Below are 26975 nucleotides of genomic sequence, written 5' to 3' on the forward strand. Positions count from 1 at the left end.
TATCTGTTCCGTAATTGAAAGTAGATTTACATCATTATTATCCGAATCTCAATAGAAATACTTCTTACTATTGTTTCATTCAAACTTTAATACTAAGAAAAAAATTGCGAAAAATTTACGATTTGAATCGAAACTTTTTTTTGTACAAAAAAATGTTTCTAAATTTATCTTTTTTTTTTAATTCTTTCTATTGTTTTATATATCAGCTTCTTTTAACTTTTGTACTTTTCATTCAAAGTTTAAATTGACTCAAAAGTAAGACGCATTTATGTTCAAGTATGCCAGGCTTAGCGTTTTTGATAATTTACTAGAGTCTCATAACCTCTAACTGAAGTTAAAGTTTTAGATGATTAAAAATAGGAGTTAGTACTAATTTAGAGCTAATCTTCAAGTTAGTCATGGTTTAAAACAAAGGACTTGCTCCGAATTTAAGCGATTACTAATCGGATGTAGTTGAAACGTTGGTAATATAGGATCAAAAATGGTACTGAATCATATTCATTGATTAAAAAGAATCTTTGCATAAATCTAGAAAAAAAAAAAAAAAGTATTTACAAAAATCTATTTTTAGAAGTTTTTCTTCAATATGACATACAAGGAACATCTTCATGAAGATATATTTCACTGAGCGAGTAATAATTTTACTAAACAACAATAATAACTTCAACTCATTATTGTTTAAATGTTGCTTGGCTAAATTGTTTCTGTGCTACGGTTCGTTAATTCTTTGTGTTTAAAATATCCTCTAATGATAGAAACTAGATTTTCAAATACATCTTAACACAAATAGAGGGGTTGAGCAAATTAATTGAATTTTCTTACTCTTAAAACGCCGCTTAACGATTTGCTCAAGAACATGGCGTGTTTAGTTAAATCTGTTGCTTAACGAAGCTTGCAATTAGTTGAAAAGATTAAATGAGCTCAAGCATGACCAGAAGACTTGGGTACGGCACCAGCAGTTTTTTTTAGCCCTCTTCTAATAATAAAATTCATTAATTATAAGAGATAGCATTAAAAAAAGGTTGGGGAGAACTGCAAGCCAAGCATTTCTAATAATGTAGCTCAAGATATTTTAGACTAGTTTACGAACGGCTATCGAAGATCTGAGATAGAAATATCTGACATGAGATAAATATTTTACAAAGGTTTCAATAATTTACTAATCCCATTGATAACCGACATCTCATCAATTACTAGTTGTAATAAGTTTCTTTTTTTAGATTTTTAAAACCTTACATATTACATATGACTAACTCAAAACATAATAAATTATAAATTTCAAACTGGTTTTGAGAAATTTGAGTTTAATTATTGTGTCAAATCTGTCAGAAACTTATTAGCTTGGCGAGTGAAAAATTTATTATTTTTGGTATTAAAATTAAAAAATTTGAGAGTTGTTTCAAAAGCCGTTAATGTGGTAAATGCATAACATCTAAAATTTGAGTCACCGTAAGTATTAAAAAAAGAAACTAAAAATAGATTTTGACAGCAGTAGTGCAAAAGTTTAAATATCTGGAAGCATAAGATGATTGTTCATAATAAATGTAGCCCATAGATAAGTTTTTTTTGCTGTAAAGCGCATAATATAAAGAAGATCGTCATGAGATCGTTAGCATTTCTTTTGTTTATTGTAACACTTAGTGAATTTTTTCTCAATTCATATGAAGAGTTTACCAACTTTTCTTGTCTAATTGCATGGATATGTATTGATTCTTATTGTCAAATTCGTTTTCCTTCGTTGACATTATCAATTTATAAAAATCATATTCAGAGTCTAGCCCCTCTCCAATTTTAAGATTCGTTTAATGTTGGCTAAAGCTTAAAAGTTATTCCAAACCATATTGCTTTGAAAATAGTATTATTATTTTGACGTTTTACAACAGGCAACAATCGAAACTTAAGCTGTGAACTATTATCAAAGTCAATTTATTAAGCATTGAATAATTACAAGTCCGTCATGATTTAAAAAGTATCTCCTCGAGCATTAATTTACATAGAGGTAGCTCGACCTTAATTTTTTTTAAGTGTGATAGTAATGGAAATATGATCGCTCATAATAGAAAAGCAAGTCTTTATTAGAAATACTACATAAACATAAAGTTAATGCTCGATAACATATTTCCGATTTTTCAGTTAAACTATTTAAGTGACTTACACTACTAACCCAAACTTAGTTTAGCAAAATGAGCTTCTGGATCCAAATGACTCTCTCTGTAATTTACATTGAAATTCAGCCAGGTTGAAGTTCCATCTATACTTCCAGATCGCAGAAACTGATCGTTTATTCAAATTGAAAAAACAAAGTCTGAAAATCACCATAACTTAATTCAAAAACGTTAGATACAATACAGTAAACATCTTAATCAAATGTGATTGAAAAATTACTCTGTAAATATAGTTTTTTTGGTTAAAGGAGTCAAAAGTCAAAATAGAAGTTTTACTAAAATTCTTAAGATTGATCTAGTCGTACGATAAAATTATTGATGACTATAAGATCAAACGATCTAACCATTTTTTTTTAAATTTGGTCCAATGATAATTTAAATTTTTGGTGTTTGAAGTACACCCTACATATTTTTTACTCAATCAAAACTTCATTTTTTTTATAGTTTTCGATTCATTTTCGATTCCATTGAACGTTTCATAAATTTGTTTCATAGTTTTTACTGAATGACATTTTTCCGAAAGGTTCATTTCCAGTTTATGGACAAAAATCTAGAATTTTCAAAAACTGGGTTTTAGTTTCCTCTTATCTAAAAATTTGTCAAGTAGTCACGAAAAAAATTAAAGGGTTTTTCGTTTCATTGTGCGTTTCAAATTAAATCATTTAATTTTCAAATAAGCTTTTTTAGTTGACAACTAACCTTCTTCAATACTAAACTTGTGGCGATGAATGAATAGTAAATTGTTTTCAATTATTGTCAATAAGGAAATACTGGTAAATCAATCATTTAAGAAATCTACATTTACGTGAAACTTTTGATTTAATTTGGTCATGATATCATCAGGAGTGCAACTTTTTATTAAGTTTGCTATAATTAGAATTCCAATCCAAATTATTTTTGGGAAAAAATATGATTTTGTACATCTGATTTACATTATAAATTTGATAAATAACGGTTATGTTTGTAATTAAACCGTTTTGTTCTACTATTTTTAATAGTATATGTTTTTAAATTTTGGACCAGAAATTTATTTGCTTGGGGTGTCAAAATTAAGTACTAATTTAAAATTATACAAATTTTTTTAATATTGCCAAATCAACCAAATATCCATGGCGTGATTGAAAAAGCCCTTTAAAATGCAACTATATAATTTAATTAAATTCCTCTGATTTTTCAAGTTATAATAATCTTATCATCTTATTATCTACTTAATAATCTGTTTGTTTGCAGAAAATTAATCATCATAAAATTTGAAATAAGCATTTGTAAGACCCATCAGTCAATACCAAGATAGACCAAACTGTTCAAAAAGAATGATTTGTAGATGTACAATTTGTGGTAAATGGTTATTATCAGAAAAAATTGCAAAAGAACATGTTACTAAAGATCATGAGATTGAAAAAGAATCAAATGACAAATTCTTTTACTCAATAGGTGTTCATTGAGGCAGTTAAAACTAAATGACTGACGGCTTTATAAAGAAATTCAATCTTCCATATAATTAGCAAGTTATGTCTTGGTCCAAATCAATCAGCAAAAGATCTTTAAATCAAAATGAATCAAATTATAACTACAAACACTGGTGGGTATTTTAGATTCAATTCGTAAATATATGATTAAAATCATTACGTCATAATATATCAAAAATTGGAAAAATAAAAAATAAATTACAAATCAAGTAATAGAATTCATTACATAATCACACTTAGTAAAATTACATAATACAACACAAAATTGGAATGATGAAAAATCTTAAGTTTAAAATTTACGAGATTTTTTATTAATTTATTAATTTAAAATCATCAAGCATAGAAAAAATTAACATCAAATAGAATTACAACTACAATCATTAGATCATCTTTATTGTCATTACAATATTATAGCATTAGTCACATCATATAAATTTCCAATACTAAATAAATCATCCATTTCATTATTCATTTGTTTCAAATTGACCAATATTTTATAAACGCAGGGGGCTTTTAAAAGATAAAGGGAAAAACAATTTTCAATTCTAATCAAATTTCATTACGAAGTTAATACCAAGAAAGTATAGCTTGTTTATAAATCTATATATATAATTCTACAAATGTATATCATTTTATAAAGGAATCTTAATTTACATCAATGAAACAAACTAAATCATATACTACAACAAGTAGATCATCAATACTAAGATTCAAAAAATCTCATAGAATAGTTATACTAATCATTTTACTATGCATACTACCAATCATTTATTTATACCAAATCAATTCACAAAATGCTTATAGTGTCAATGATTCAGATGACTCTATCACAACAAGTTCACACTTAGCTTCAGATAAATCAAATCCTGCATCATTATCCGAATTATTATCAACACCATCTAGTCTATCATTAATAGCTACACCTAGACCTACAAATTTATCAGCTGAAGAAATAGAAGCCATTAAAAACCCAAGCAAGTTTCTTGGTGATATACAAGAGATGTCCAGAAATGAAAAACCATCATACATGAATTTAAACCTAGCTAAAAATAGAGAACCAAAAAATTATTTACCATTGACTAATGACAATGAGCAAGATCTTGAATTTTTTGAAAACCCAATCAAGAAAACACAACAGAAACTTAATCATGAAAAATTAAATATTAATCTCCCAGAAATGGATCCTTCTACATCTTCATTCAATTTTAGAATTTATTCACATAATGTTAAAAATGGAAATGGATTAACTCCATTAAGAGATGGAGAATATAAATGGGAAGACAGATTAAAAGATATACTATCATCTATAAAATTTAATATTGTGGAAAATACAATTTTTACATTACAAGAACTTTATAAATTTCAAGTATTAGATATTGTTCAAAATTTGAATACTTTCAGAGATGATGAAGAAGATTGGTGGAAATATTATGGGGTTGGTAGAATTAATGGAGAAGAAATGGGAGAATTTGTTCCAATTATATATAATACTAAAGAATGGGAAGTTTTACATAGTGATTCGTTTTGGCTTAATGAAAGAGATCTTTATATGTCTTATGAAGGTTGGGATGCATTATACACTCGTATTTGTTCATTTATAATACTTAAACACAAAAAAACAGGTCATATTTTAAATTTTTTCAATACTCATTTTGATCATTTTGGTAAATTATCAAAATGGGGATCAGCTCATTTAGTTACTGAAGTTATTAGACAATTGGAAAAACAATCTAAAAATGAATGGCCAACTTTTTTAATGGGAGATTTTAATTCTGAACCAAAAGATGAAAGTAATAGCATTTTGGTTATTAAAGATTTATTACGTGATGCTACAACATTAACAGTTCCTGGTATAAACAGATATGGACATGTGAAATCAACAGTTACTGGATTTGATGGATCAGTTTTAAATGGAGGTGGACAAAATATAGATTATATATTTGCCCCAAGTTATTCCAAAAAATTAGACAATAAAGGAATTAAAATCAATTTAAGAAAAAATTGTGAATATATAAAATTAGGTACAGAATCTTCTAAATTTCAAGATAATTTTGATTTAATTTTAAAACAATTTGGTATGTTACATTCAAAATTTAATGGTAAATATATGTCAGATCATAGACCAATAGTTGCAGATTTTAGAATTTCACCAAAATGTATAAATTTAAATGAAAAATTAAAAGAGCAAGAAATACTAGAAAAACAAGAGTTTAATATTGATCAAGATACAAAACAACAGGAACAAAATAAATTAATAAATTGGTTAATTAATGGTGATTCTGTTGATAACAAAGAAAAAGTACATGATAATCAAGATAACAAAGAAAAAGTCCATGATAATCAAGATAACAAAGAAAAGGTATATGATAATCCAGATAATAAGGTAAAAGTACATGATAATCCAGATAACGAAGTTGATGAGCAAGTTGTAACTGACACCAAAAAAGAAAGTGCTAGAGCAGAGGATAACGTAGTTGAAGACAATGAACTCCAGAACCCTGATGTTAACGGTGATAAGCAATTAATTGAGTAATACATACAACTACGCGACATGAAAATTTGAAACGTGGAAATTTTTAGCATTTATTAAACTTTATAGATTATTATCATTATATACCTTTATAGAAAATATCAGTTCAATTTATTGTTCAAACAAGCAAAAAATTCAACGACATGGCACTGTTGAAATTTGACTTTTTAATTACCTTAGAAAAAATAGTAAACAATACAATAAGTTGAACAAATGAATTATTATAAGTTATCATAGTTTTCATTTCCTTTGACTGCTAAATTTCATAAGATCAACAGTTTTGCAGCAAAAAAAAAAAAAAAAAACTTATACGCAAATCAAAACTTTATTACAAACCCCCTTACATTAAACAAACAGGAAAAAGGTTTTAAATGAAATACGACCTTCTCTTTCAAGTGATTAAAGATAAATAGTCTACTTGTCATGAAATTGTTTATTTACTATTTGAACAATATGAAAGTGTACAATAAATTCTATCCTACGCCCCTAAATTGAACTTTAGTGTAAATCTAATAAAATATGGGGAATTATGGCTAAGAATAAAAATTAATGGATGACTATCGAGAACCATTTTGAATTCAGTCATTGCAAACGAATACTAGATCATGTGAATAGGTCAGTAAGTAATTGTAAAGCATATGAGCTCTCACAACTAGCTTCAACTTAAAGGATGCAATAATTATGGTGGGTTAATTCCAAAAACTACAACATTGTATTGTATTGTTTTGTATTGTATTGTATTAAAACTACGTAATTAATTTGTTCAGTTCTAAATAAAAAAAATATTAATTTTATTTTCTTAATTTTTGATCTCAATTTTGAATTCTTATTTTAACATCAACAAGATAAATTTTACAACCATAATATTTTCATTTCATTATTTTGATCCTTTCATATAATCATTTTACACAATTAAAAGTTACTAGTTTCTATTCAATTTTGACATCTTCAATATTTTTTCATCAATGATACATATTTATTTAGAACTGTTTTTCAAATTTAATAATTAAGTAGCTAAAATTAACTTTAAATCCGGTAACTAGCGTTTTACACCTTTATACTCATCATACTGTATAACCATTTAATGACAACTTCATCTTCATCATCAACTTTTCATCCATATCAATCATCATATACTTCAAAAAAGCTACCTAAACCACCACCTCCTCCACCACCAGATATAGCACCTGATCCTCCTATTCATAAACAACAACCTATTGATATTAAGAATTTACCTAACATTAGACAATCTACGACAAATTCGTCACCTTCATTGCATTCTTCTTCACCATATCAACATTTGGTACCTACTATTCAACATAGCAATCACGAAAATCGACATAATGATCAACATCAGCAATTTAGAAGTTCAATTTCTCCACCAACTGTAACATCTTCACCAGATAAGTATCATAACAAAAACCATCATCAAGAACTTAAATCAACATCAATGCAAGAATCAAGTTCGAACAATTCATTATTAAAACAAGAAGATATAAAATATTACTATATAAAAGTAATAAATTATGAATTTAGAAATTTACAATTAGATATAGATTTACAATCAAAATCATTATTTGACTTAATAGATTATTGTGAATTATTATATGAAAATTCAAATAATGGGACAGAAAATAATTTGAATAATATAAAATCATATATAAAGGGTTTTTTAATTTTTAATTATTTTATAAATGGATTTATAATGTTTCATTTTGAAGGATTTGATTCATTCATTGAATCAAATGAACAAGATTTTATTATTTATTTAAATATTTTTGCATTTTATAATACTGATCAAGTTTTTAATAATGGGAATTATACCATAAGTTCATTGGAAATTAGAAGATATATAAAAGATTATTTGACTGAGAAAAACTTATTAAGTTTTAGTATTGATGAATTATATGATTGGTTAAATCAATATATTACGTACCTTAAGGAAAAAGACTTATCATATGATCACAATGATAATGATAGTGAAAATGAATTTAGTTTTGAAAATTCAATAAAATCAGAAAATAGTGATGAACTAGAAGAAATGTCAAATTTGAAAATAGATCATACTGCCAATTCTCAAAAAAGTAGATTATCTCAACATTCAAGACAATCATCTATTGGTTCAATAGATGGGTTTAAAAATAGATATCCTTCATTACCTGTACCAAAAGATTATTCTAAAGAAAATAATAATAACAGTTTTTTATCAACAGTATCAGAACCCAAAAAGAAAGCCCCACCACCAATACCAACCAATTTACCACCACTGTTATTGAATAATTTACCATCAACTTCATCATCACCGCCAACATCAATTTCAAAACTGACTCGTAGTTTATCACCATATAAAAATGAGAAACAAAATATTTCAAGTCCATATCCAGAAAAAGATATCGTAACAACAGCAAAATTAAGTGCAGATGATCTTTATTTCACAAGTCCATCAAAACAACAAACCAACAACGATGGATATTCAAATTATAGAAGACAAACAGAACCAGTAGTTGAATCAAATACAATACATGCTCACGGATTAAATGGTCATAATAATGCTACTCACTACAATCCTACATATCAACACCAACAACCTTACCCTCCACCACAAAATTATCAATATTTACAACAACACCAAACTGCAATGCCCACATTCCCACCACCACAACAATCAAATATGTATTATCAAAACAATGGACAACCATTTATCCACCAACAACAACACCTTCAACATCCACAAACGTATCCGCCACCACAATCACATACACACTACCAATCTTACAATAATCATCATCCAATGATCCCCAATCACGTAATGGTACAACAAGAACAAATAAAATTTCAAAAATTCAATATGTTAAAAGATTTATCCGTGTGTGGATTAAGAAATTTTGGATCATCTTGTTATATCAATTCAACTATACAATTATTATTTGGAATTTATCAATTTAAATTAATTTTCAATAAAAACTATCAAAAATTAGTTAAAAACCCCAAATTTATCAAAATAATGCAAAATTCAAATTCTCACAAGAAAGATTCGGTATTATTAAGTGAAGCCATCAATGGATTACTTAAAACAATGCAACAAAATGGAGGTGTTCCAATCTCACCTACAAAATTCATTAGAGTTACATCATTACTAAAACCGGACTTTAATATCCCTCACGAACAACAAGATTCACAAGAATTTCTTTTGTTTATACTAGAAAGATTACATGAAGAATTAAACGACAATCATCAACAAGAATTTAATCCTGATTACCTCATAACAAAATGGAATATAATTATAGATTTAGAAAGTCAATCAAGTTACATAAAATGGCTTAAACAATTATACGATCATGAAGGTTCAAGTCCAATATCTGATCTTATACAAGGTCATTTACAAAATAAATTAAAATGTAATAAATGTCATTACGAATCAATATCATACTCGCCGTTTTCAATCCTAAGTTTACCAATTCCAAAACAAAAATCTCAAAATGAAGTAGTTGACTTAAGTTCTTGTTTAAGTTATTACATCCAAGATGAGATATTATCAGGTGATAACGCATGGAGATGTCCTAAATGTCATGGTGAAGTACCCACTATAGAAAACCATCCAGTTTTTGAGAAAAAGAAAGGTTTATTCAAATTAACCAAATCCAAAAAAACTGAAACAAATTCATCATCATCATCAACAAGTTCATCATCATCAACAACAACAAACATAACATCAACTAAATCAATCTCATTTGTTAAACTACCGCGTATTTTATTCATTCATTTATCTAGATTCTCAATGTTTAATCTCACAGATAAATTAAATACACCAATTAGGTATCCATTAAAATTAATTTTCAACAATTTCAAATTCCAACACGAAATAAAATACAAATTATCAGGAATAATCAACCATTTCGGAAATTTAAAATCGGGTCATTATACATCTATAATCAATAAATCAAATATAAACGAAAACAAAAATGATTTAGAAAATTTAATTCATCCCTTTTGGTGTTTATTTGATGATGAAAATGTAAAACCAAACATAAACAATGGTTCATTACGTAATGAAAATGATCCTTCTCATAATGGGTATTATGAAGAAATGATTTCGAGAGATGTTTATGTTTTATGTTATGAACGTATCGATTGAGTTTTCTTTTGACTTTTAGAAGTATAGTATGTTTTGAGCAAATAAACAATGCATAGAATCTATCAATAAATCTACTTTATTCTCTGATTATTACCTTAACATTTATATCAGTCATTACATCAGCTTGGAAATTGAAGTCAACACTTCTACTTCTTTCAAACCTCTAACGATTGTTCTTAAGGGCATGTAGATAAAGTTGAATTAAAGAGATCACCTACGAAGTCGATAATCAACAATTTAAAAATACATTATACAATATACAATTTCAAGTCACCTAATTAGTGATAGAAAAATATGAAAAAGTTGTCAAATCCATCATCTCAAAAAACAGTTGTGCTAGCGAATTAGCAGTAGGTATCGAATTTTGGCAAAAAAGGACAAAGCACGGACATGGCAATACGTATTAAGGAAATTTTAGAAAATTATACCTAGCATTGAATCATCATATTTCTATCACTATTTCTAAGTCATGACTTAAAAGAACTTATTAGCAACCAATGAGTTATCAACTTTGTATTTGATAGACACATATATGCACTAACGATTAGAAAATATGATAAAACAACTTCGTTTATTTCTAATCAATTTGCAGTTTTGAGAAATCGAGTCACGAGTGATCCAACAAGGCATGATCGATTGATTTAACTGACGCAGAAATCTTAAATTCAGTTTAAGTTCACACATATAACATATTGAAGAAAATGAAGAAAATTCATTATCAACCCTTGATTAAAACCTTTCGAAATAAACTTATTAAATCATTAGCAACTAATGAAAATATCAAATTAATTTTTGATAATCACTTAAGCACCAACAATAGCTTCTTTCAATCAATTTATCAAAGTTGACAGTTAAATAGAATTATCAAAAAAACTCCTTATTCAAAACACTAGTTCCAATTGTCAAGACTAGAAGTTACAACATTTTGAAACATTAAAAGAAATTGTTCGTCTTGTAAATACTTTAGATTTTCCTGAATCAAATAGAATTAGAGCTCTTCATCTATACTCTCTTGGAATTAACTTTGAGTTAGTCAATCTGCCCTATGTTCTTTGTCATTTTATGAATGATATAATACAGCAATTAAATATTGGAAGAACTTTGAAAATTTTTAAAACTCGCAAAAATTTAAATGAGAAATAAATGAATAAATAAATAATTTTTAAGGGGGAGAAGAGGGGTAGTGTATTTTTTGAATAATAATTCAAAATACCCCCTTATTGATTTTTACATAATTATAATATTGTAGGAAGAATAATAAAAAAACATTAATAACTAAATTCCAGTTAATTAAAGATAAAATGGTTTAATAACTATGTAATTATATATTTCAGGAACCGCCCGATCTCTTTCAATTTCAGTTAGTTTTTCATCTACAGTCTTTTCCATTTCTTTAGGTTACCCTAATTTCAATGATCAGTAATTTATTATACTTCAAAGAGGTTAGAAACTACATCAATAAAAAACAATTTACAAAGAATACATCATACAATATACATTATAATAATATAAAATGCTAGGAAAATATTCTCACATTTGGTTAGTATTTTGTGTTATGCTATATTAGCGTCAAGTATATAATCGTGAAAATTTGCGCTTATATGTGGAAATTCTCAACTTAATATCACACTGTTTGATTTCACTCTTCATTAGCAACCTATGATAAATCAACTGTTGTAGTTGTTGATTATCGCATATATGCACTAATGGTCAAACAGTATGACAAAATTTGTAGATATGGTTTCTTAATATGAACAATCTCAAAGCTAAGCAATGCAATCCTGAATACAGATCCATTGTGGTAAATTACTATTTGTAACAAATAAATGTCGGTATGATATCAGTTAAAAGAACATACAGTAAACATGTGTACTGAAATAACTCTCCACCATCTTGAAACTAATCGGAGCGGTGGATAAAAAACTATATGCTGTGATATCAAGATATATCAAATTAAAGAACAAAAATTTAACATTCTTAGAAAACTCATTAGTTATCATTCAGAAAAAGGAAATGATTATGTGTCATACCTCTTAATTTCAAAAGCTTTCATTAGCACCCTATGAATTATCAATATTTGTGACTATTTTTGATATTCACATATATGCACTAACGATGAATCTATGAACACATAATTTCGACTAAACATATTAATGTTTCCAATCAACATAGGTAATTCTAGAACATTATGCTTCCATTATCATTGACAGGGATTACAAGGGAAAAGTGCCCCACTTAATTTCAAACTATTTGATAAACAGATTAAATTCCTATTAATCAAATTGGATTATAAAACCTTATTGGCAACTAATGAATTATCAACAATTCCAAATTTGATAATCACTTAAGCACCACTAGTATTCTCTTTTGATAAACACAATTGATTTTAATAAAGCTGCAGTGTCGCAGGATATTGGTTTCACACCAAGACCTCCATATGAGGAGACAAGATTATTCCATAATGTTGTTACAAAATTACTTGGTGTGGTGAATTATTATACAATTTGTAGTGGCCCATGATAAGTAATTATTCACAATTTTCGGCCATTAAACAAAAAAGTCTTACGACAAGCGCCTCCTTATTGATTTTGCTTTAGTATAATTCCATAATAAATGAGGCATGTTTGAAAAGAAGAAGTAAAAACAAACTATAAACTTAAAAAAAAAACATCCTTTTTTATAAAAATTGATAAGATTGATATGCAGATTTACCCGGATTGAAACTTGTAATACTTTTTATTCTATTTTAACTTGCAATACTTTTTAATCTTCTTTAATTTACTGTAATTATTAATATCTTCAGCTTAATATACGAGTCAATACTACAAGAGGAAGGTAGGGAAAGACATCAAACAAGAATTGGGTTAAAAATTAAATTATGATTATTCTATCTATTCGTGACATTATAGAATCAGTTTATTTAAAACTTTTTTGGTTTTCAACTTATTTAAACTTATTTTGATAGGACCAGCGACTTTTGGTTCTTCTTTATCAATTTCTATTGATATATCTTTAGCTTTTGATTTAGCTTCCTTCTCTTCTCTTTCTTTACCAATTCTAATTTGTTCTTTTAAAAGTTTGTCACTTAAATCTTGATCTTTTTCAATTTGATTGTTCATATCTGATTGTTTTAGTTTTGAGTAATCAGATGTATCAATTAATTGAATTTCTAAATTGAAACCTTGTTGGTCATTATTTGTATCTTCACCTCCTTCATCCTCTTCATCTTCTTCTTCTTCTTCTCCACCAATTTTTGTAACTTTCACTATCCCATTAGATCCCATATATTTAATAAAAGAAGTCAAACTTTTCCACCTCGTCACATTCATATGAACATGATCTTTTTGTAAAATATATTCTTGATAAAATTTATTAGCATTTATCTTTTTATTATTGTGATTTTGTTTTAGTAGATTTATGAAATTTTTTTGAAATTCATTTGAATAATTCTGTATTATGTTAGAACTTGAATCTGATGATGTTATATTTGATATTCTACCTAAATGGGATTTGGAATTAAGATGCATTTTAAAACCGTTTGCATCTCTACATTGTTTTGAACATAATTGACAATAGTATTTTAACTTTTGTAGTCCACTTGCTTTTAGTCTTTTGGACTCGTATTTAGCTGTGCCTATTTCTGCTCTACCCATGATTTAATATAAAGCGTGATAAAGGTAGTTTTATGATGTATGTTGTAAATTGTAAAGTCTAATTAGTTAATAGATGATGTTAGATATTTCGAGTTTTGTGTTTCAAATTTTTGATTTTATTTTACAACCAAAGAATTCATCAAAACATAATGTTGATCTAATTCCTCAGAATGATGAAACATAGCTCAAGAATTGCTCAACTACTACCTCGACCGAACAATATTCATCAAACAAGACTACTATCGATACTAAAATTTAGGAGTAATAGAACTGTCACACCAAGAAACTCATATATTACAAACAAAACATATCCACAATTGATATGGAACAATTACATACCCTCAAATTTGAAGATATTTTCAGTAATAGGTACAGGAATAATAGGCTTTATTAAATTAAATCCTAATGTATGGATTACTTTGGGACCTCCAATTGCAATAGGTACTTTTTATATGAATAAATACATAAAACATAGAATATATTTGAATAATGTGTCAACAGTCCTACCAGAAGTTCATACAATTGATGATAAAGACCAAAACGTAATTATCGAAGAAAACCTCAAAGCCGAAACCGCTTTACCTAGCTTGTTCAAACCAACTGAGATAGTCAAAATCTTACCATACGACGAATCACAAATATATAATTTAAAGTATGAAATAGACAATCAGTACGATTCATTAAGAAAGCAGATTATAGACTTGATTGAGAAGAGAATAAAAGAATCTATATTGTTGAGTCAGAATAGTACAGACCAAGTTTGTAGTATAATGAACGAATTTATGGAAGACGATCAATTTAATATAAACATAAATGAAAATGAAATAGAGAGTTGGATTACAAGTAAAGTAAAATTACCATCTTCAAAAGATGAATCAAATTTAAAACAATTTATCAAGTTACTGTTTCCTTACTACTCCAGCAAAACAGTCAAAGATAGAAAAAGAATAGGTACATTAGCTATTTATTTAATAAAAATCAATGAGACTGATTGGAAAATCGATATTGAAATAAATAAACTAGGTTGGTTTAATTCAGAATCTGTATGGATCAAAGAATTGGATAACAGTGAGAACATGGAGAGTGATCTTTACAAAACATATAGGAATTCATAAATAGAGTGGCATGTAAATAAATATCAATAATCTTTGTATAATTGTATTATAAACACTATTCTATAGTCTATATGAATTTATCTTTTAAAAAAATTAGTATTAAAATTATGAAATTTCCCATACTCATAACATCCACTAGATTCACTAATTTCTCTTAAATGAGGCATCCAAGATTCAATATCATGAATTCTTTTTGTAGCAGCAGGATGAGTAGAAAACCATTCAACCATACCTGAATCACCACCACCTTGTTGTCTTGCTAATTTTTGTTCTGTTCTACCCATTCTTTGCCAAAATAAAATAGCTTGGTCGGGATTAAAACAACTAGCAGCTAATATTTCACAACCAATATGGTCGGCTTCAGTTTCCATTTCTCTAGATGCTGGCATTGTGAATATACCGTTAATTAATAAATCATTAAACCATGATATACCTGTTAGTGAGTATAAAACAGTTGATAAGAACATATATATTGGTTGAGAACTTAATTGTTCACTTGAATGTTGAGCTAATTGATGCGATAATTCGTGAGCTAATACAGTAGCTATACCATCATCATTTTCACATATAGGTAAAATCGAACTGAATATGAAGATTTTACCATTTGGTAGAATAAATGCATTTGGTGGTAATTTATCATTTTGTATAATATTAATTTCCCAATGTAAATTTTTTAGGTGTTGTTGTTGATTTTTATTTTCTTTATCATTTGCAATTGCTGTTGCTAATAATCTATTCATTATTGATGATATTCTTGCATATAAAGGGTTTGAATGTGGTAATATCATTGATCCATATTGTGCCATTATTTGATTATAAGAATAATCTCCTATTTTAGTTTCTATCCAATATGGTATCCATATAAATCTACGTCTATGAGTATACGGTGCTTCATGTAGATTATAAATATAAAATACTAATAATCCACCTCCAACGTATAAAGTCGTTCTACTTGTTAATATCTTGTAGTAAAGTTCATATATGTTAGATGATGAGTTGCTTGAACCATTAAACCTTCTATATGATGCATATTTTCTAATTTGTATCTGAAACTGAGTTTGAGGTTTGTATTTGAAATGAAAATGGGTTTTCGGTATTTGAACAAAAGTTCTAAACTGAAACTGTTTTTTGATCGGTGTAGTTGAGCTCTTGAACAACGGTAGTTGTTGCAATATCTTTGATCTAAACATTGGCAAATATAAACATTTGTAGTATAAATTGATACTATTGCTCGATATCTATTTCAATAAAACTGAAAGTAATATTTAATTTGTGTAATGTAAACTTTATCAATAGAAATTCTATAATGTACTTAAAAAAAATGCCAGGCTACCAAATTATCATCAAATTTTTAATCATCAAATATTGATTAAAATTTTGCAGCCATTCATTTTTATTTCTTGAACCTCATCTTAATCACATTTCAAGATAATTTCAAGTAGCTAATTTACTAGAAACGAATGTTTTTGGCATGATTCTTGAAAAATCAAATTCCTCCTAAATAAATTACTTGAAAAAATTTGTCAACTGGAAGCTCTCATATCGCCCTACTTTCAAAACACTAAGCTTACTTATTTTTGCAATCTGAATATCAAATAGACAAAAAAGGTTTAATTTTGGCAACTGTGTTCAACTTCCAAGCAAAGTAACATTTTGGCTATGTCTAATTAAACATACTATCTGAAACAATTCTTATGTTAGTGTCCCAAAACCGCGCATTACATCATTAATTTTTTACTAAAACTCAAACTTTTTTTTTAGTTGCAAAAATCATCTCTTCCACTAAATCAATCCAAAGTACAACCACTTACCATGCCAACGGAATTAGAGGAATTAGTAGGATTTTTGCATTCACCACAACCAGCAGTAGTCCAAATAGCATTAGATAATTTAGTACAATTTTCAACGGGGCCTAATCAAAGTATTTTCTCATATGATAATTATGAAGCTATAAAAGATTTAAAAAAATTAAGTAAAAGTGATAGTAAAACTTTAGTAAATCAGTCAGTTACTATATTGGCGAATTTATGTGAAGATGTTATAATAAGAAATTTGATAGTGGAGGATTATGAATATTTGAAATTATTAGTATCAAGAATTGTAAATATCAAAAATACAAATGCTGATATAATGTGTATATTATTAAACAACTTGGCAAAAAATGACTCAATTAATAATATACTAGATGTAAAAATAGAGTTGAACGAAGAAGAAAGAAAAACATTCACATCATCAAAAGTTATAGATTGTTTAATGGATTGTTTTGTAAAGGGAAATGATCAAAAATTAAATCCGTATGCTAATTTCGATTATTTAGCATATTTCTTTGCAGATTTATCAAGATTTCAACAAGGTAGATCATATTTTATAACAGAACAATCTTATGACAATGTAGTTCCCATATCCAAACTTTTAGTATTTACAGAAAAATATGATGATAAAATAAGAAGAGAAGGTGTTGCATCAACTATAAAAAATTCATTATTTGATACAAATGCTCATATGAAATTATTAACTGATCCAAAAATTAATATTTTACCATTTATACTATTACCATTGGCAGGTCCTGAAGAAATAGATGAAGATGAAATGTTTGATTTACCTGATGAATTACAATTATTACCACCTGATAAACAAAGAGAACCATTAAGTGGGATACAATGTATTCACTTAGAGTCATTATTATTGTTATGTACTACTAAACCAGCAAGGGAATATTTAAGAGAGAAAAGAGTTTACTCAATAGTTAGAGAATTACATAAAGTTAGTAATGTTGAAGAAGTAACTGATTTATGTGATAGAGTTGTTCAAATGTTACAAAGAGATGAAGCACCAGATGCTGCTGAAATAGAAGAATTAGAAAGTGATGAAGATGATGATAAAATTGTTGAAATTGTATAGACTAGTTTTAATATATATACTCATTTATTCCTTGAGTACTAATTTTCCATCAACTAACTTCAAATTTTGTTTAACAATAGATATAATACGTTGCTTATTCTCTGGATGAGCACTGACTCTACTTTTTAATCCAACTAATAATTCCTTTGTAGTTATTGGACGATCTTTAACTATATCAAGAACATCTTTTATTGTAACCAATAATGAATCTGGACCTGCGTCATTTAAGTCATCTGACACGGGAGCACTTGAAGATGGTGGAGCTGGAGCTGGTGATGGTGAAGCTTCTCTAGATGGTGTTTGTTCTAATTTGATTCTTTTATTAGGTACTGATAAATCTGGTTTTCTACCATTTGGTAACCATTCCCCAGGTGGTAAAGTAGTCAAGAAGTCTTTTGGTGCTTTAACGATGACAAAACCATCACCTACATTAGTTGCTATTATATTCCTTTTGTATGTTGGTTGAATTAACGCTTCATCGGTTGGTTCAGCTTTAACTTTTATTTCAGACTCACTTTCTTCATCACTTTCTAAATCTGATTTTGATAAATAGGGCTGACCGTTTTGTTCATCTTCATCACTGTCATATATGCCACCTTCTCTTTTATTTAATACTTTTCTTAATTTTTTACCTTCTTTATCAACTTTTCTTTCTTTTTCAGTCTCAAATAAGTCATCTAAATCATCATCTGCTTCTTCTTCAGCATTAAAATGAGCAGCTTTTAACATTTCCTTTTTAACTTTTCTTTCCGATAATTTATTTTCTTCTTCATCTCCATCCATAATTGGTGCTTCTTCATCATCTGCAAATTCTTCATCATAATCTAAATCATCATGATCTGAATCTCTTTCATTTACTGCTCCACCTGTCACTGTCCTCATATTATTACTTGCTGTACGAAAACTTTTTTTAAATCTTTGATCTGGTGTACCTTCTTGTATCGAATCTTCTTCCATATGTTTCATTAGCCAACGTGGAATATTACTTTGACTCATTTTAGCCTCTGCTTCTTCTATTGTCAAAGTGGCGTATCTATTTCTTGGTGCAAATCTGTATGATTTTTCAACTGGTATTAATTTGAAACCATTTTTATCAAATACAAATAATGCTTGTTCAGATGATGGGGCTTCATAACTTGATGTAAATACATTATCACCAGTATAATCTTCTAGTATCCAGGGAAAATGTTCTTCATAACGTAGTTTCCTTTTAGCTTCATCCATTAAATTTATTTGTTTAGTTTTACGTTTAAATAAACTCTTTTTGTTTTTACGTGCTCCTCCATCTGGTGCTACTTTATTTAATTCTGAATCAGAACTTGATAATTTGGGTTTTGATTGTTCTTCTTGTGGTTGATCTTGTTGAGCTTCCTCTTGTTCTCTTTTTCTGGCTTCTTCCTCTTCTTGTCTTTCCTTCTTACGTTGTTCCTGTTCTTTTCTTGATAGATGAAAACTTATATTTCTAGGATCTTTCCTACTCATATATACTGGTCTTTGGAATTTATCAAATGTAATCTCATTTTTTGAACTAAACTTGAAAATATGAGTTCTAACATCTTTTAAATCTTCTTCAGTTGGTGCAAATAAAGGTATTTCTTTCCAAGATTCTGAATCACTCATAATATTGAGTATCTATAAAAAGTCTATTTGATGAATCTATCTAAAAGGAATGTGATTGAGAAGATTTTGATAAGTTAATTAAAGATGATTAGTTGTTGCAATTGAATCTAACAAGTTTTATAATATTTTTTTTGTGTTTAAATTTTGAATTTTATAAAATTGTATGACAAAAAATACAAAAATGTAAAACATTAAAATATATCAAATCAAGTAGAAATCTTGTAACCATAGGTTCCTGAAGTGGCCAAGTTGATTAATTCTTTTGATAAACTTGTCTTGCATTGACTTTGCACCAATGTAGGTTGTAATTAGGACTATTTACTTCATATTGTTTTGCTAAAATTAAAGTTTATGACAATAGCCCTGAGTTGTTTTATTGATAATTAAATGAAGTAATCAAATAGATCAATAACTCTAATAAAACGTGTTGAAAAATCGAATAACCAAAATGTTGTAAAATGTAAAAATGAAATTAATAAAATATTCTAAGACAAAAAAAAATCATTAAATTCTTAATATAATAACAAAATTATTATACCCCCTTATTAATTTTACAACCAATACTTAAAATTACAACATGTGTACAAAGAAATAACCAATTGAACTCCAGTTTAAGTATCTTTCAACTGACTATACATAAAACTCATTTTTCATTGTTCAAATCATAACCAGAAGGTGTTAAATTGGCTATCACGTGGGGATCAATCATATAAATAAATGTTGAAATCACCGAAAACCAAACAGTTGAATATATGACAACAGACTCAAAATGGTATCATTCTCCAAAACTTTGAATTCAAATTTACTATTAGTAGCTCAATCAATATTCCAAGATTTAGCAACTCCACAACAAGCTTCAAATGATCAATATAATATTATAAATTTCTTAGGTGGTTCTGGTCCTTATAAACATGGTTCAAGATATGGTATAAGTACAGATATACCTCAAGGTTGTGTCGTAGAACAAGTACAAATGATATCTAGACATGGTGAGCGATTTCCATCAAAAGGTGATGGTGCTTATTTTGATACTGTTATGGAAGTTTTCAATAGTTATAAAAAGAATAATCAATTCAAAGGTGATCTATATTTTTTGAATGATTATAAATATTTTGTTACTGATAAAGCATCTTATGAAAAAGAAACATCTCCAACAAATTCAGAGGGAACTTATGCAGGTACTTCTAATGCATTAAGACATGGAGCTTATTTCAGACAAAGATATGGTTCTTTGTATTCAAATGATACAACATTTACTATATTTACAACTAATTCAGGTAGATGTTATCAAACTGCCAATTATTTTGCAAGAGGATTTTTAGGTGATGAATATTCAGAAGATAATGTTGAGTATGTTGTTGTTGATGAAGATAAAAAAATGGGTGGTAATTCAATAACTCCAAGATATGCATGTCAGTCATTAGATAATGTTAATAATGATCATATAAGTAATCAGTTTGATAAGAGTTATTTACAAGGTATATTGGATAGATGGTTAGTGGATAATCCTGGATTAAATTTAACTACTAATCAAGTGTCTTCATTGTTTTTATGGATTGCTTTTGAGCTTAACGTTAAAGGTTCATCACCGTTCGCTCCATTGTTTACAAATGAGGAATATATTAAAAATGGATATAGAAATGATTTGGTAAATTATTATTCAATAGGTCAGGGTAATAATTTAAGTATAGTCGTTGGTTCACCAATGGTCAAAGCATCATTAAAATTATTACAAGATCAAGATCAAAAAATCATTATAATGTTTACTCACGATACAGATATGGAATTCTACTTATCATCAATGGGATTAATCAATCCACCACAAGATTTGCCAACAGATCATATACCATTCCCAAATCCTTATAACGCAGCAGAATTATTCCCACAAGGTGGTAGAACATATTTAGAAAAATTAAAATGTGGGTCAAATGAATACGTTAGATTTATAATGAATGATGCAGTAGTTCCATTACCAGGTTGTCAAAATGGTGTTGGGTTCAGTTGTGAATTTCAAAATTTTACAAATTTGATTAATAAAAGATTGAACGGTGTTGATTATAAAACACAATGCAATGTTACTGGTCCTTCTGATTTGACTTTCTTTTGGGATTACAAAGAAAATAAATATGACGCTCCTTTAATAGATCAATAAATAATATAATCTGGTATTAAGTTTATACATTATTTTCGTTATCTGCTTCTATTTCTTTTACTTTTTCTTCTTTTTCTCCATCATCTTTTGATTTCTCCCAAGGTTTGACTCTTTGTTCCTTATTAGATTCAGATCCCTGATCTTTTAATACAGTATCTGGTATTTCTTTAATTCCAGGCACTGGTTTTCCCGACATGATTAATTCAGCTAATTCTTGATAATTTGATGAATATGGAGGATCATCTTTTACAGAAACATCCAGAATTTCTTCAATTTTATTATTTTTACTAAACTTATCACCATTATGTAGTTTCCAATCTTGAAAATCTTCTAAATTCAAAATATGACCCGTTTGTTGACAAAAAAAGAATGATTTTGCTTGGTTTATTAGTTGAGTTTGATCTAGTGATGATATTGTTGCTTGTGGATCTTGCTCTTTTAGGGTTTCTTTGTAAGACTCGAGGATTTCTGATAGACCTTGTTGAAATTCTGTGTTTGAGGCCCAATCATAATTTAAGTATTGTTTGTATACATCTTCTTGTGGATTTGACATTTTTTGATTAATATGGGGTAAATTCTATTAAAAAGTTTTGTTTACGTTTTTTTAATTTTTCATTTCATTTGATCTACAAATAATGCTAAATATTACAACAATTATCGTACTAGCGATACTACTACGTATTGGGTTCTTTCTATTTGGATTATATCAAGATGAATACATGCCTGTGAAATATACGGATATTGATTATATGGTTTTTACAGATGCTTCTAAATATGTTTATAATGGGGAATCGCCATACTTGAGGGAGACTTACAGATATACTCCTATACTAGCATGGATGATATTGCCTATCAATTGGGGTGGTCTGTGGTTTCATTTCGGTAAGATATTATTTATGTTGGGGGATTTAGTAACTGGGGTTATTATAATCAAATTGTTACAAAAGAGTAAGATTAGTAAAAATAAAGTGTTGATTTTAAGTTCTATATGGTTATTGAATCCAATGGTTATAACTATCAGTACTAGAGGATCATCAGAAAGTATATTGACTGTGATGATAATGTTATCGCTTAATTATTTAGCTGAGGAACGATTCAATTTAGCTGGGTTTTGGTTAGGTTTAGCTATTCACTTCAAGATTTATCCAATAATATATTTACCATCAGTTGCGTTATACTTGACAAAATATCAACCAACAATAAACAAACCAGTATTGAAGTTAATCACTTATAAAAATTTACAATTCATATTAGTGACCTTGCTAACTTTTGCAAGTCTAAATGGAATAATGTACTATATATATGGATATGAATTTATAGAACATTCATATTTATACCATATTACAAGAATAGATCATAGACATAATTTTTCAGTATACAACATTTTATTATATTATAAATCTGCATTACCTACATCAACAAATTTAGATATTGAAAAATTAGCATTTTTACCACAATTAATAATTTCAGCTATAATTATTCCATTATTGTTAGCTAAAAAAGATTTATTATCATGTTTATTTATTCAAACTTTTGCGTTCGTTACTTTTAATAAAGTTATTACATCTCAATATTTTATTTGGTTTTTGATCTTCTTACCACATTTTATATCTAGATCAAAATTAAGTTGGTACAATGGTTTATTCATATTAGGATTATGGGTGATGACTCAAGGTATTTGGTTATACAATGCTTATCAATTGGAATTTTTGGGTATAAATACTTTTGATTATAATTTACTTTATTCTTCAATTGTATTCTTTTTGAGTAATTGTTGGTGTATAAATCAATTCATAAGTAATTTGTAATATAGATAGGACAATATGTATATATTGTATAATAGACAGTATTGATAAGTTTTATGTTATGTTGCAAAATTTCGATCCATTTGGTAGTACTTTCGTCTGGGAATTTATTTCAGAAACATCGCGATATCAGTTTCATTTTTACAACCAAATTGAACTCATAAAAACTAAACACAACGAGTTAACCACAATTATGTCAAGACTAGAATTATACTCACCAGAAGGACTAAGGGTAGACGGAAGAAGATGGAATGAAATACGTCGATTCGAATGTAGAATAAATACACATCCAAATTCATCAGATGGTTCATCATATATTGAACAAGGTAATACAAAAGTAATATGTACAGTACAAGGACCTCAAGAACCAACAACAAGATCACAAAGAAACGAAGACAGAGCCACCATAGAAGTCAATCTTACAATAGCAAATTTTGCTACATTTGAAAGAAAGAAAAGATCTAAAAGTGAAAGAAGATTAATTGAATTAAAAACTACATTAGAAAGAACTTTTGAACAACTGATATTATTACATTTATATCCAAGAACTACAATAATAATAAATGTACAAGTACTAAGTCAAGATGGTGGAATGTTAGCAGCAATAACAAATTCAATAACATTAGCATTAGTTGATGCAGGAATATCAATGTATGATTATGTTAGTAGTATAAATTGTGGATTATATGATCAATCACCTATTTTAGATTTAAATAATTTAGAAGAAAATGATATGAGTAGTTTAACAATTGGAGTAATTGGGAAAAGTGAAAAATTAGCTTTATTATTACTAGAAGATAAAATGCCATTAGATAATTTGGAAAAAGTATTAAGTATTGGTATTGCTGGTGCTCATAGAATAAAAGATTTAATGGATATGGAAGTTAGAAAACATGGTAATTTAAGAGCTTCAAAATTGGTGAAATAAATGGAAAATGACCTAAAATTGTCACTAAGATAAAGTTATAAATATTATATTTCCGTAGCATGAATAAAAATAGCATATGAGCCACTAATAAAAGGCTTTTAAACTAAAATTAAAAAACGATATACTGTTGATCTTCTTAAATTGTGTTGATTAGTTTATACGAAGAGACCAAACCAAAGTTAATTCAAAATTCTGTCAAATGTCTAAAATTATAATTAAACATCTTATGGTAAATTGACTTTATTGACTTTATTATAATATTTATGTTCAATTTACCACATTTGGTAAGTAAAGAGAAAATTATTTGTTACACTTAAATTGAAAAATTTAATTATGTGTCCTTTTTTTTTAATTCTTTTTTTTTGACTTAATAATATTTGATCTGAAAAAATAATTTATAATTTAAATCAATTTATACTCCAAGTTTGATTTCATTTTCAACACACATCTTTTAATAATAACTATAAACTACTAATATAACCATCAATTAATTAAATCAAATAATAGCTATGTCGTATCGTGGACCAAATCAATTTCAAAATCAATTTCCACATCAACAAATACCACCTCATGCAAATATAGGACCAATATCATCAACAAAAACACCATATGAACAATTTGAATTATATAGTAAAAAAATAGAAGATTTAATTGATGAATATTTTAAACATTTAAAACCTTATGTACCAGCTATTGGTAGAGCATTTTTAGTTGCTACTTTTTATGAAGATACTATAAGAATTTTTACTCAATGGAATGAACAAGTTTATTATTTACATAATTATAGACATTATTGGAGATGGTTAACTATTGTTTTTTTAATTAATAATATGTTAATTATGTCGATTGGTTCAACTTTAGTTATAATTAGAAAAAAAATTAATATTGCTACTATTGCATTAATTGTTGTTGTTATTATTCAAGGTATTGCTTATGGTTTATTATTTGATACTCAATTTATATTAAGAAATTTAAGTGTTGTTGGTGGGTTGGTGTTGGCTTTTTCAGATACTATTATAAGAGATAAAAGATCATTAAATATGCCTGGTTTACCAATGTTGGATAATCAAGATAATAAAAAATATTTCTTATTAGCTGGTAGATTATTATTAGTATTATTGTTTTTAGGATTTGTTTTTTCATCAGATTGGTCAATTGGTAGATTATTTATTATATTAGTTGGATTTGTATCATGTACTTCAATAATTGTTGGTTATAAGACTAAATTTTCAGCAGCAATAATGTTAACTTTATTATTTATTTATAATTTATTCACTAATCAATTTTGGTTATATGATTCGAGAGATGCAAGAAGAGATTTCTTAAGATATGAATTTTTCCAAGTATTATCTATAGTTGGTGGATTATTATTGGTTGTTAATGCAGGTGCTGGTGAATTTTCAATTGACGAAAAAAAGAAAATCTACTAGATTAGTTTTTTATCGGAACTTGTATAAAATAAGATAAACTAAAAAGTATTAAAAAATTTATCAAATAATTCGAAGATTGTTTGGTTCGACGTAGATATCATTTAATGATTCTTCTCGAATAATCACTGTGAAATTAAATTGAAAAAACTCTGAAACATAATTCCGCTTGAACCGCTACCAAACTGCTTGTAGTGTCGCAGTAATTTTCAAGTGTCATTTTTTTCTCTTTTATCAAAATCCAAAAGTGAACAAAAAGTCAAAATCAACAATTTTCAGAACACAACTAATAATAATCCGAAATCAATCACTTTATAAATATCAATTCCTTCCAACCAACTCAATTACACACAAATCTCAATGGCAGATAAATTTCCAGAAATAGATACACCAGAACACAACGAAGATTTTGAATCTTCAGATTTTCTTTCAAGAGAAAAAGAATTGGTCGGTGATGAATTTAAAACTGATCAAGATAAAGTTTTAGAAGAAAGTGAAGATGAAGAAATAAATGAATTTAAAGAACAATTTCCCGAAGTTGAATCATCAAATAATCAAGATCAACTCCCTCAAAAGGATGAAAATTTAGAAGATGAAATTGAATTTGAAGGATTTGAATCAACACAACCATCAAAAGATTTATCACAATCTACTTCAATAAAAGAATGGAAACAAAGAAGAGATTTAGAAATTGAAGAAAGAGAAAAAATTAATTCACAAAAAAAGAAAGATATCATAAATAAAGCTAAACAAACAATAGATGATTTTTATGAAAATTATAATTCTAAAAAGGAAACAAGTTTTAAAAATATTGAAAAAGATCAAGAAAATTTTTTAAAGAAAAGGGATGAATTTTTAAAAAATGGTACTTTATGGGATAGAGTTAATGAATTGATTTCAAAAGTTGATAATATAAGTATTGAAGATAATAATAGAGATAAAACTAGATTTAAAGAGATTTTAACTAAATTGAAAGGAAAAGAAAACGTACCAGGAGCAGGTGGATATCAAGAATAAGAATATAAAAAAGTTATTAGTTTTATCAAATAGAGGTTATTAATACAAAACAATTATA

The 26975-nt window shown here is 27.4% G+C and overlaps 12 protein-coding genes across 12 annotated transcripts; 8 read left to right on the forward strand and 4 right to left on the reverse strand. All coding sequences in view use genetic code 12, as the record gives it.

Annotated features, from left to right (window-relative positions):
• Positions 1 to 4292: 4292 nt before the first annotated feature.
• On the forward strand, positions 4293 to 6167 carry KGF54_001646 (uncharacterized protein; the record flags this gene model as incomplete). The annotated part of the gene is made up of 1 exon (XM_051762038.1): positions 4293 to 6167. The coding sequence occupies one exon, from the start codon at positions 4293 to 4295 to the stop codon at positions 6165 to 6167; it is 1875 nt and encodes a 624-aa protein (XP_051621184.1).
• A 1081-nt stretch (positions 6168 to 7248) lies between these two features.
• On the forward strand, positions 7249 to 10299 carry KGF54_001647 (ubiquitin-specific protease; the record flags this gene model as incomplete). Its single annotated transcript, XM_051762039.1, has 1 exon — positions 7249 to 10299. The coding sequence occupies one exon, from the start codon at positions 7249 to 7251 to the stop codon at positions 10297 to 10299; it is 3051 nt and encodes a 1016-aa protein (XP_051621185.1).
• Positions 10300 to 13202: 2903 nt separating this feature from the next.
• Positions 13203 to 13952, reverse strand: KGF54_001648 (uncharacterized protein; the record flags this gene model as incomplete). The annotated part of the gene is made up of 1 exon (XM_051762040.1): positions 13203 to 13952. The coding sequence occupies one exon, from the start codon at positions 13950 to 13952 to the stop codon at positions 13203 to 13205; it is 750 nt and encodes a 249-aa protein (XP_051621186.1).
• A 170-nt stretch (positions 13953 to 14122) lies between these two features.
• Positions 14123 to 15067, forward strand: GOA1 (Goa1p; the record flags this gene model as incomplete). Its single annotated transcript, XM_051762041.1, has 1 exon — positions 14123 to 15067. The coding sequence occupies one exon, from the start codon at positions 14123 to 14125 to the stop codon at positions 15065 to 15067; it is 945 nt and encodes a 314-aa protein (XP_051621187.1).
• Positions 15068 to 15144: 77 nt separating this feature from the next.
• On the reverse strand, positions 15145 to 16257 carry KGF54_001650 (metalloendopeptidase; the record flags this gene model as incomplete). Its single annotated transcript, XM_051762043.1, has 1 exon — positions 15145 to 16257. The coding sequence occupies one exon, from the start codon at positions 16255 to 16257 to the stop codon at positions 15145 to 15147; it is 1113 nt and encodes a 370-aa protein (XP_051621188.1).
• Positions 16258 to 16879: 622 nt separating this feature from the next.
• HGH1 (Hgh1p) lies at positions 16880 to 17968 on the forward strand (the record flags this gene model as incomplete). Its single annotated transcript, XM_051762044.1, has 1 exon — positions 16880 to 17968. One exon carries the CDS (start codon positions 16880 to 16882, stop codon positions 17966 to 17968), a length of 1089 nt encoding a protein of 362 aa, XP_051621189.1.
• A 24-nt stretch (positions 17969 to 17992) lies between these two features.
• Positions 17993 to 19588, reverse strand: TFG1 (transcription factor IIF subunit; the record flags this gene model as incomplete). The annotated part of the gene is made up of 1 exon (XM_051762045.1): positions 17993 to 19588. The coding sequence occupies one exon, from the start codon at positions 19586 to 19588 to the stop codon at positions 17993 to 17995; it is 1596 nt and encodes a 531-aa protein (XP_051621190.1).
• A 769-nt stretch (positions 19589 to 20357) lies between these two features.
• PHO114 (Pho114p) lies at positions 20358 to 21740 on the forward strand (the record flags this gene model as incomplete). Its single annotated transcript, XM_051762046.1, has 1 exon — positions 20358 to 21740. The coding sequence occupies one exon, from the start codon at positions 20358 to 20360 to the stop codon at positions 21738 to 21740; it is 1383 nt and encodes a 460-aa protein (XP_051621191.1).
• Positions 21741 to 21762: 22 nt separating this feature from the next.
• Positions 21763 to 22293, reverse strand: KGF54_001654 (uncharacterized protein; the record flags this gene model as incomplete). Its single annotated transcript, XM_051762047.1, has 1 exon — positions 21763 to 22293. The coding sequence occupies one exon, from the start codon at positions 22291 to 22293 to the stop codon at positions 21763 to 21765; it is 531 nt and encodes a 176-aa protein (XP_051621192.1).
• An 82-nt stretch (positions 22294 to 22375) lies between these two features.
• Positions 22376 to 24473, forward strand: KGF54_001655 (GPI14; the record flags this gene model as incomplete). Its single annotated transcript, XM_051762048.1, has 2 exons — positions 22376 to 23513; positions 23584 to 24473. The coding sequence occupies 2 exons, from the start codon at positions 22376 to 22378 to the stop codon at positions 24471 to 24473; spliced, it is 2028 nt and encodes a 675-aa protein (XP_051621193.1).
• A 509-nt stretch (positions 24474 to 24982) lies between these two features.
• On the forward strand, positions 24983 to 25903 carry ERV29 (Erv29p; the record flags this gene model as incomplete). The annotated part of the gene is made up of 1 exon (XM_051762049.1): positions 24983 to 25903. The coding sequence occupies one exon, from the start codon at positions 24983 to 24985 to the stop codon at positions 25901 to 25903; it is 921 nt and encodes a 306-aa protein (XP_051621194.1).
• Positions 25904 to 26260: 357 nt separating this feature from the next.
• On the forward strand, positions 26261 to 26917 carry CLC1 (Clc1p; the record flags this gene model as incomplete). Its single annotated transcript, XM_051762050.1, has 1 exon — positions 26261 to 26917. The coding sequence occupies one exon, from the start codon at positions 26261 to 26263 to the stop codon at positions 26915 to 26917; it is 657 nt and encodes a 218-aa protein (XP_051621195.1).
• Positions 26918 to 26975: the final 58 nt, after the last annotated feature.

This window comes from Candida jiufengensis, assembly GCF_024610255.1.
Source record: "Candida jiufengensis strain CBS 10846 chromosome Unknown scaffold5, whole genome shotgun sequence".
Lineage (NCBI taxonomy): Eukaryota > Fungi > Ascomycota > Pichiomycetes > Serinales > Debaryomycetaceae > Lodderomyces > Lodderomyces jiufengensis.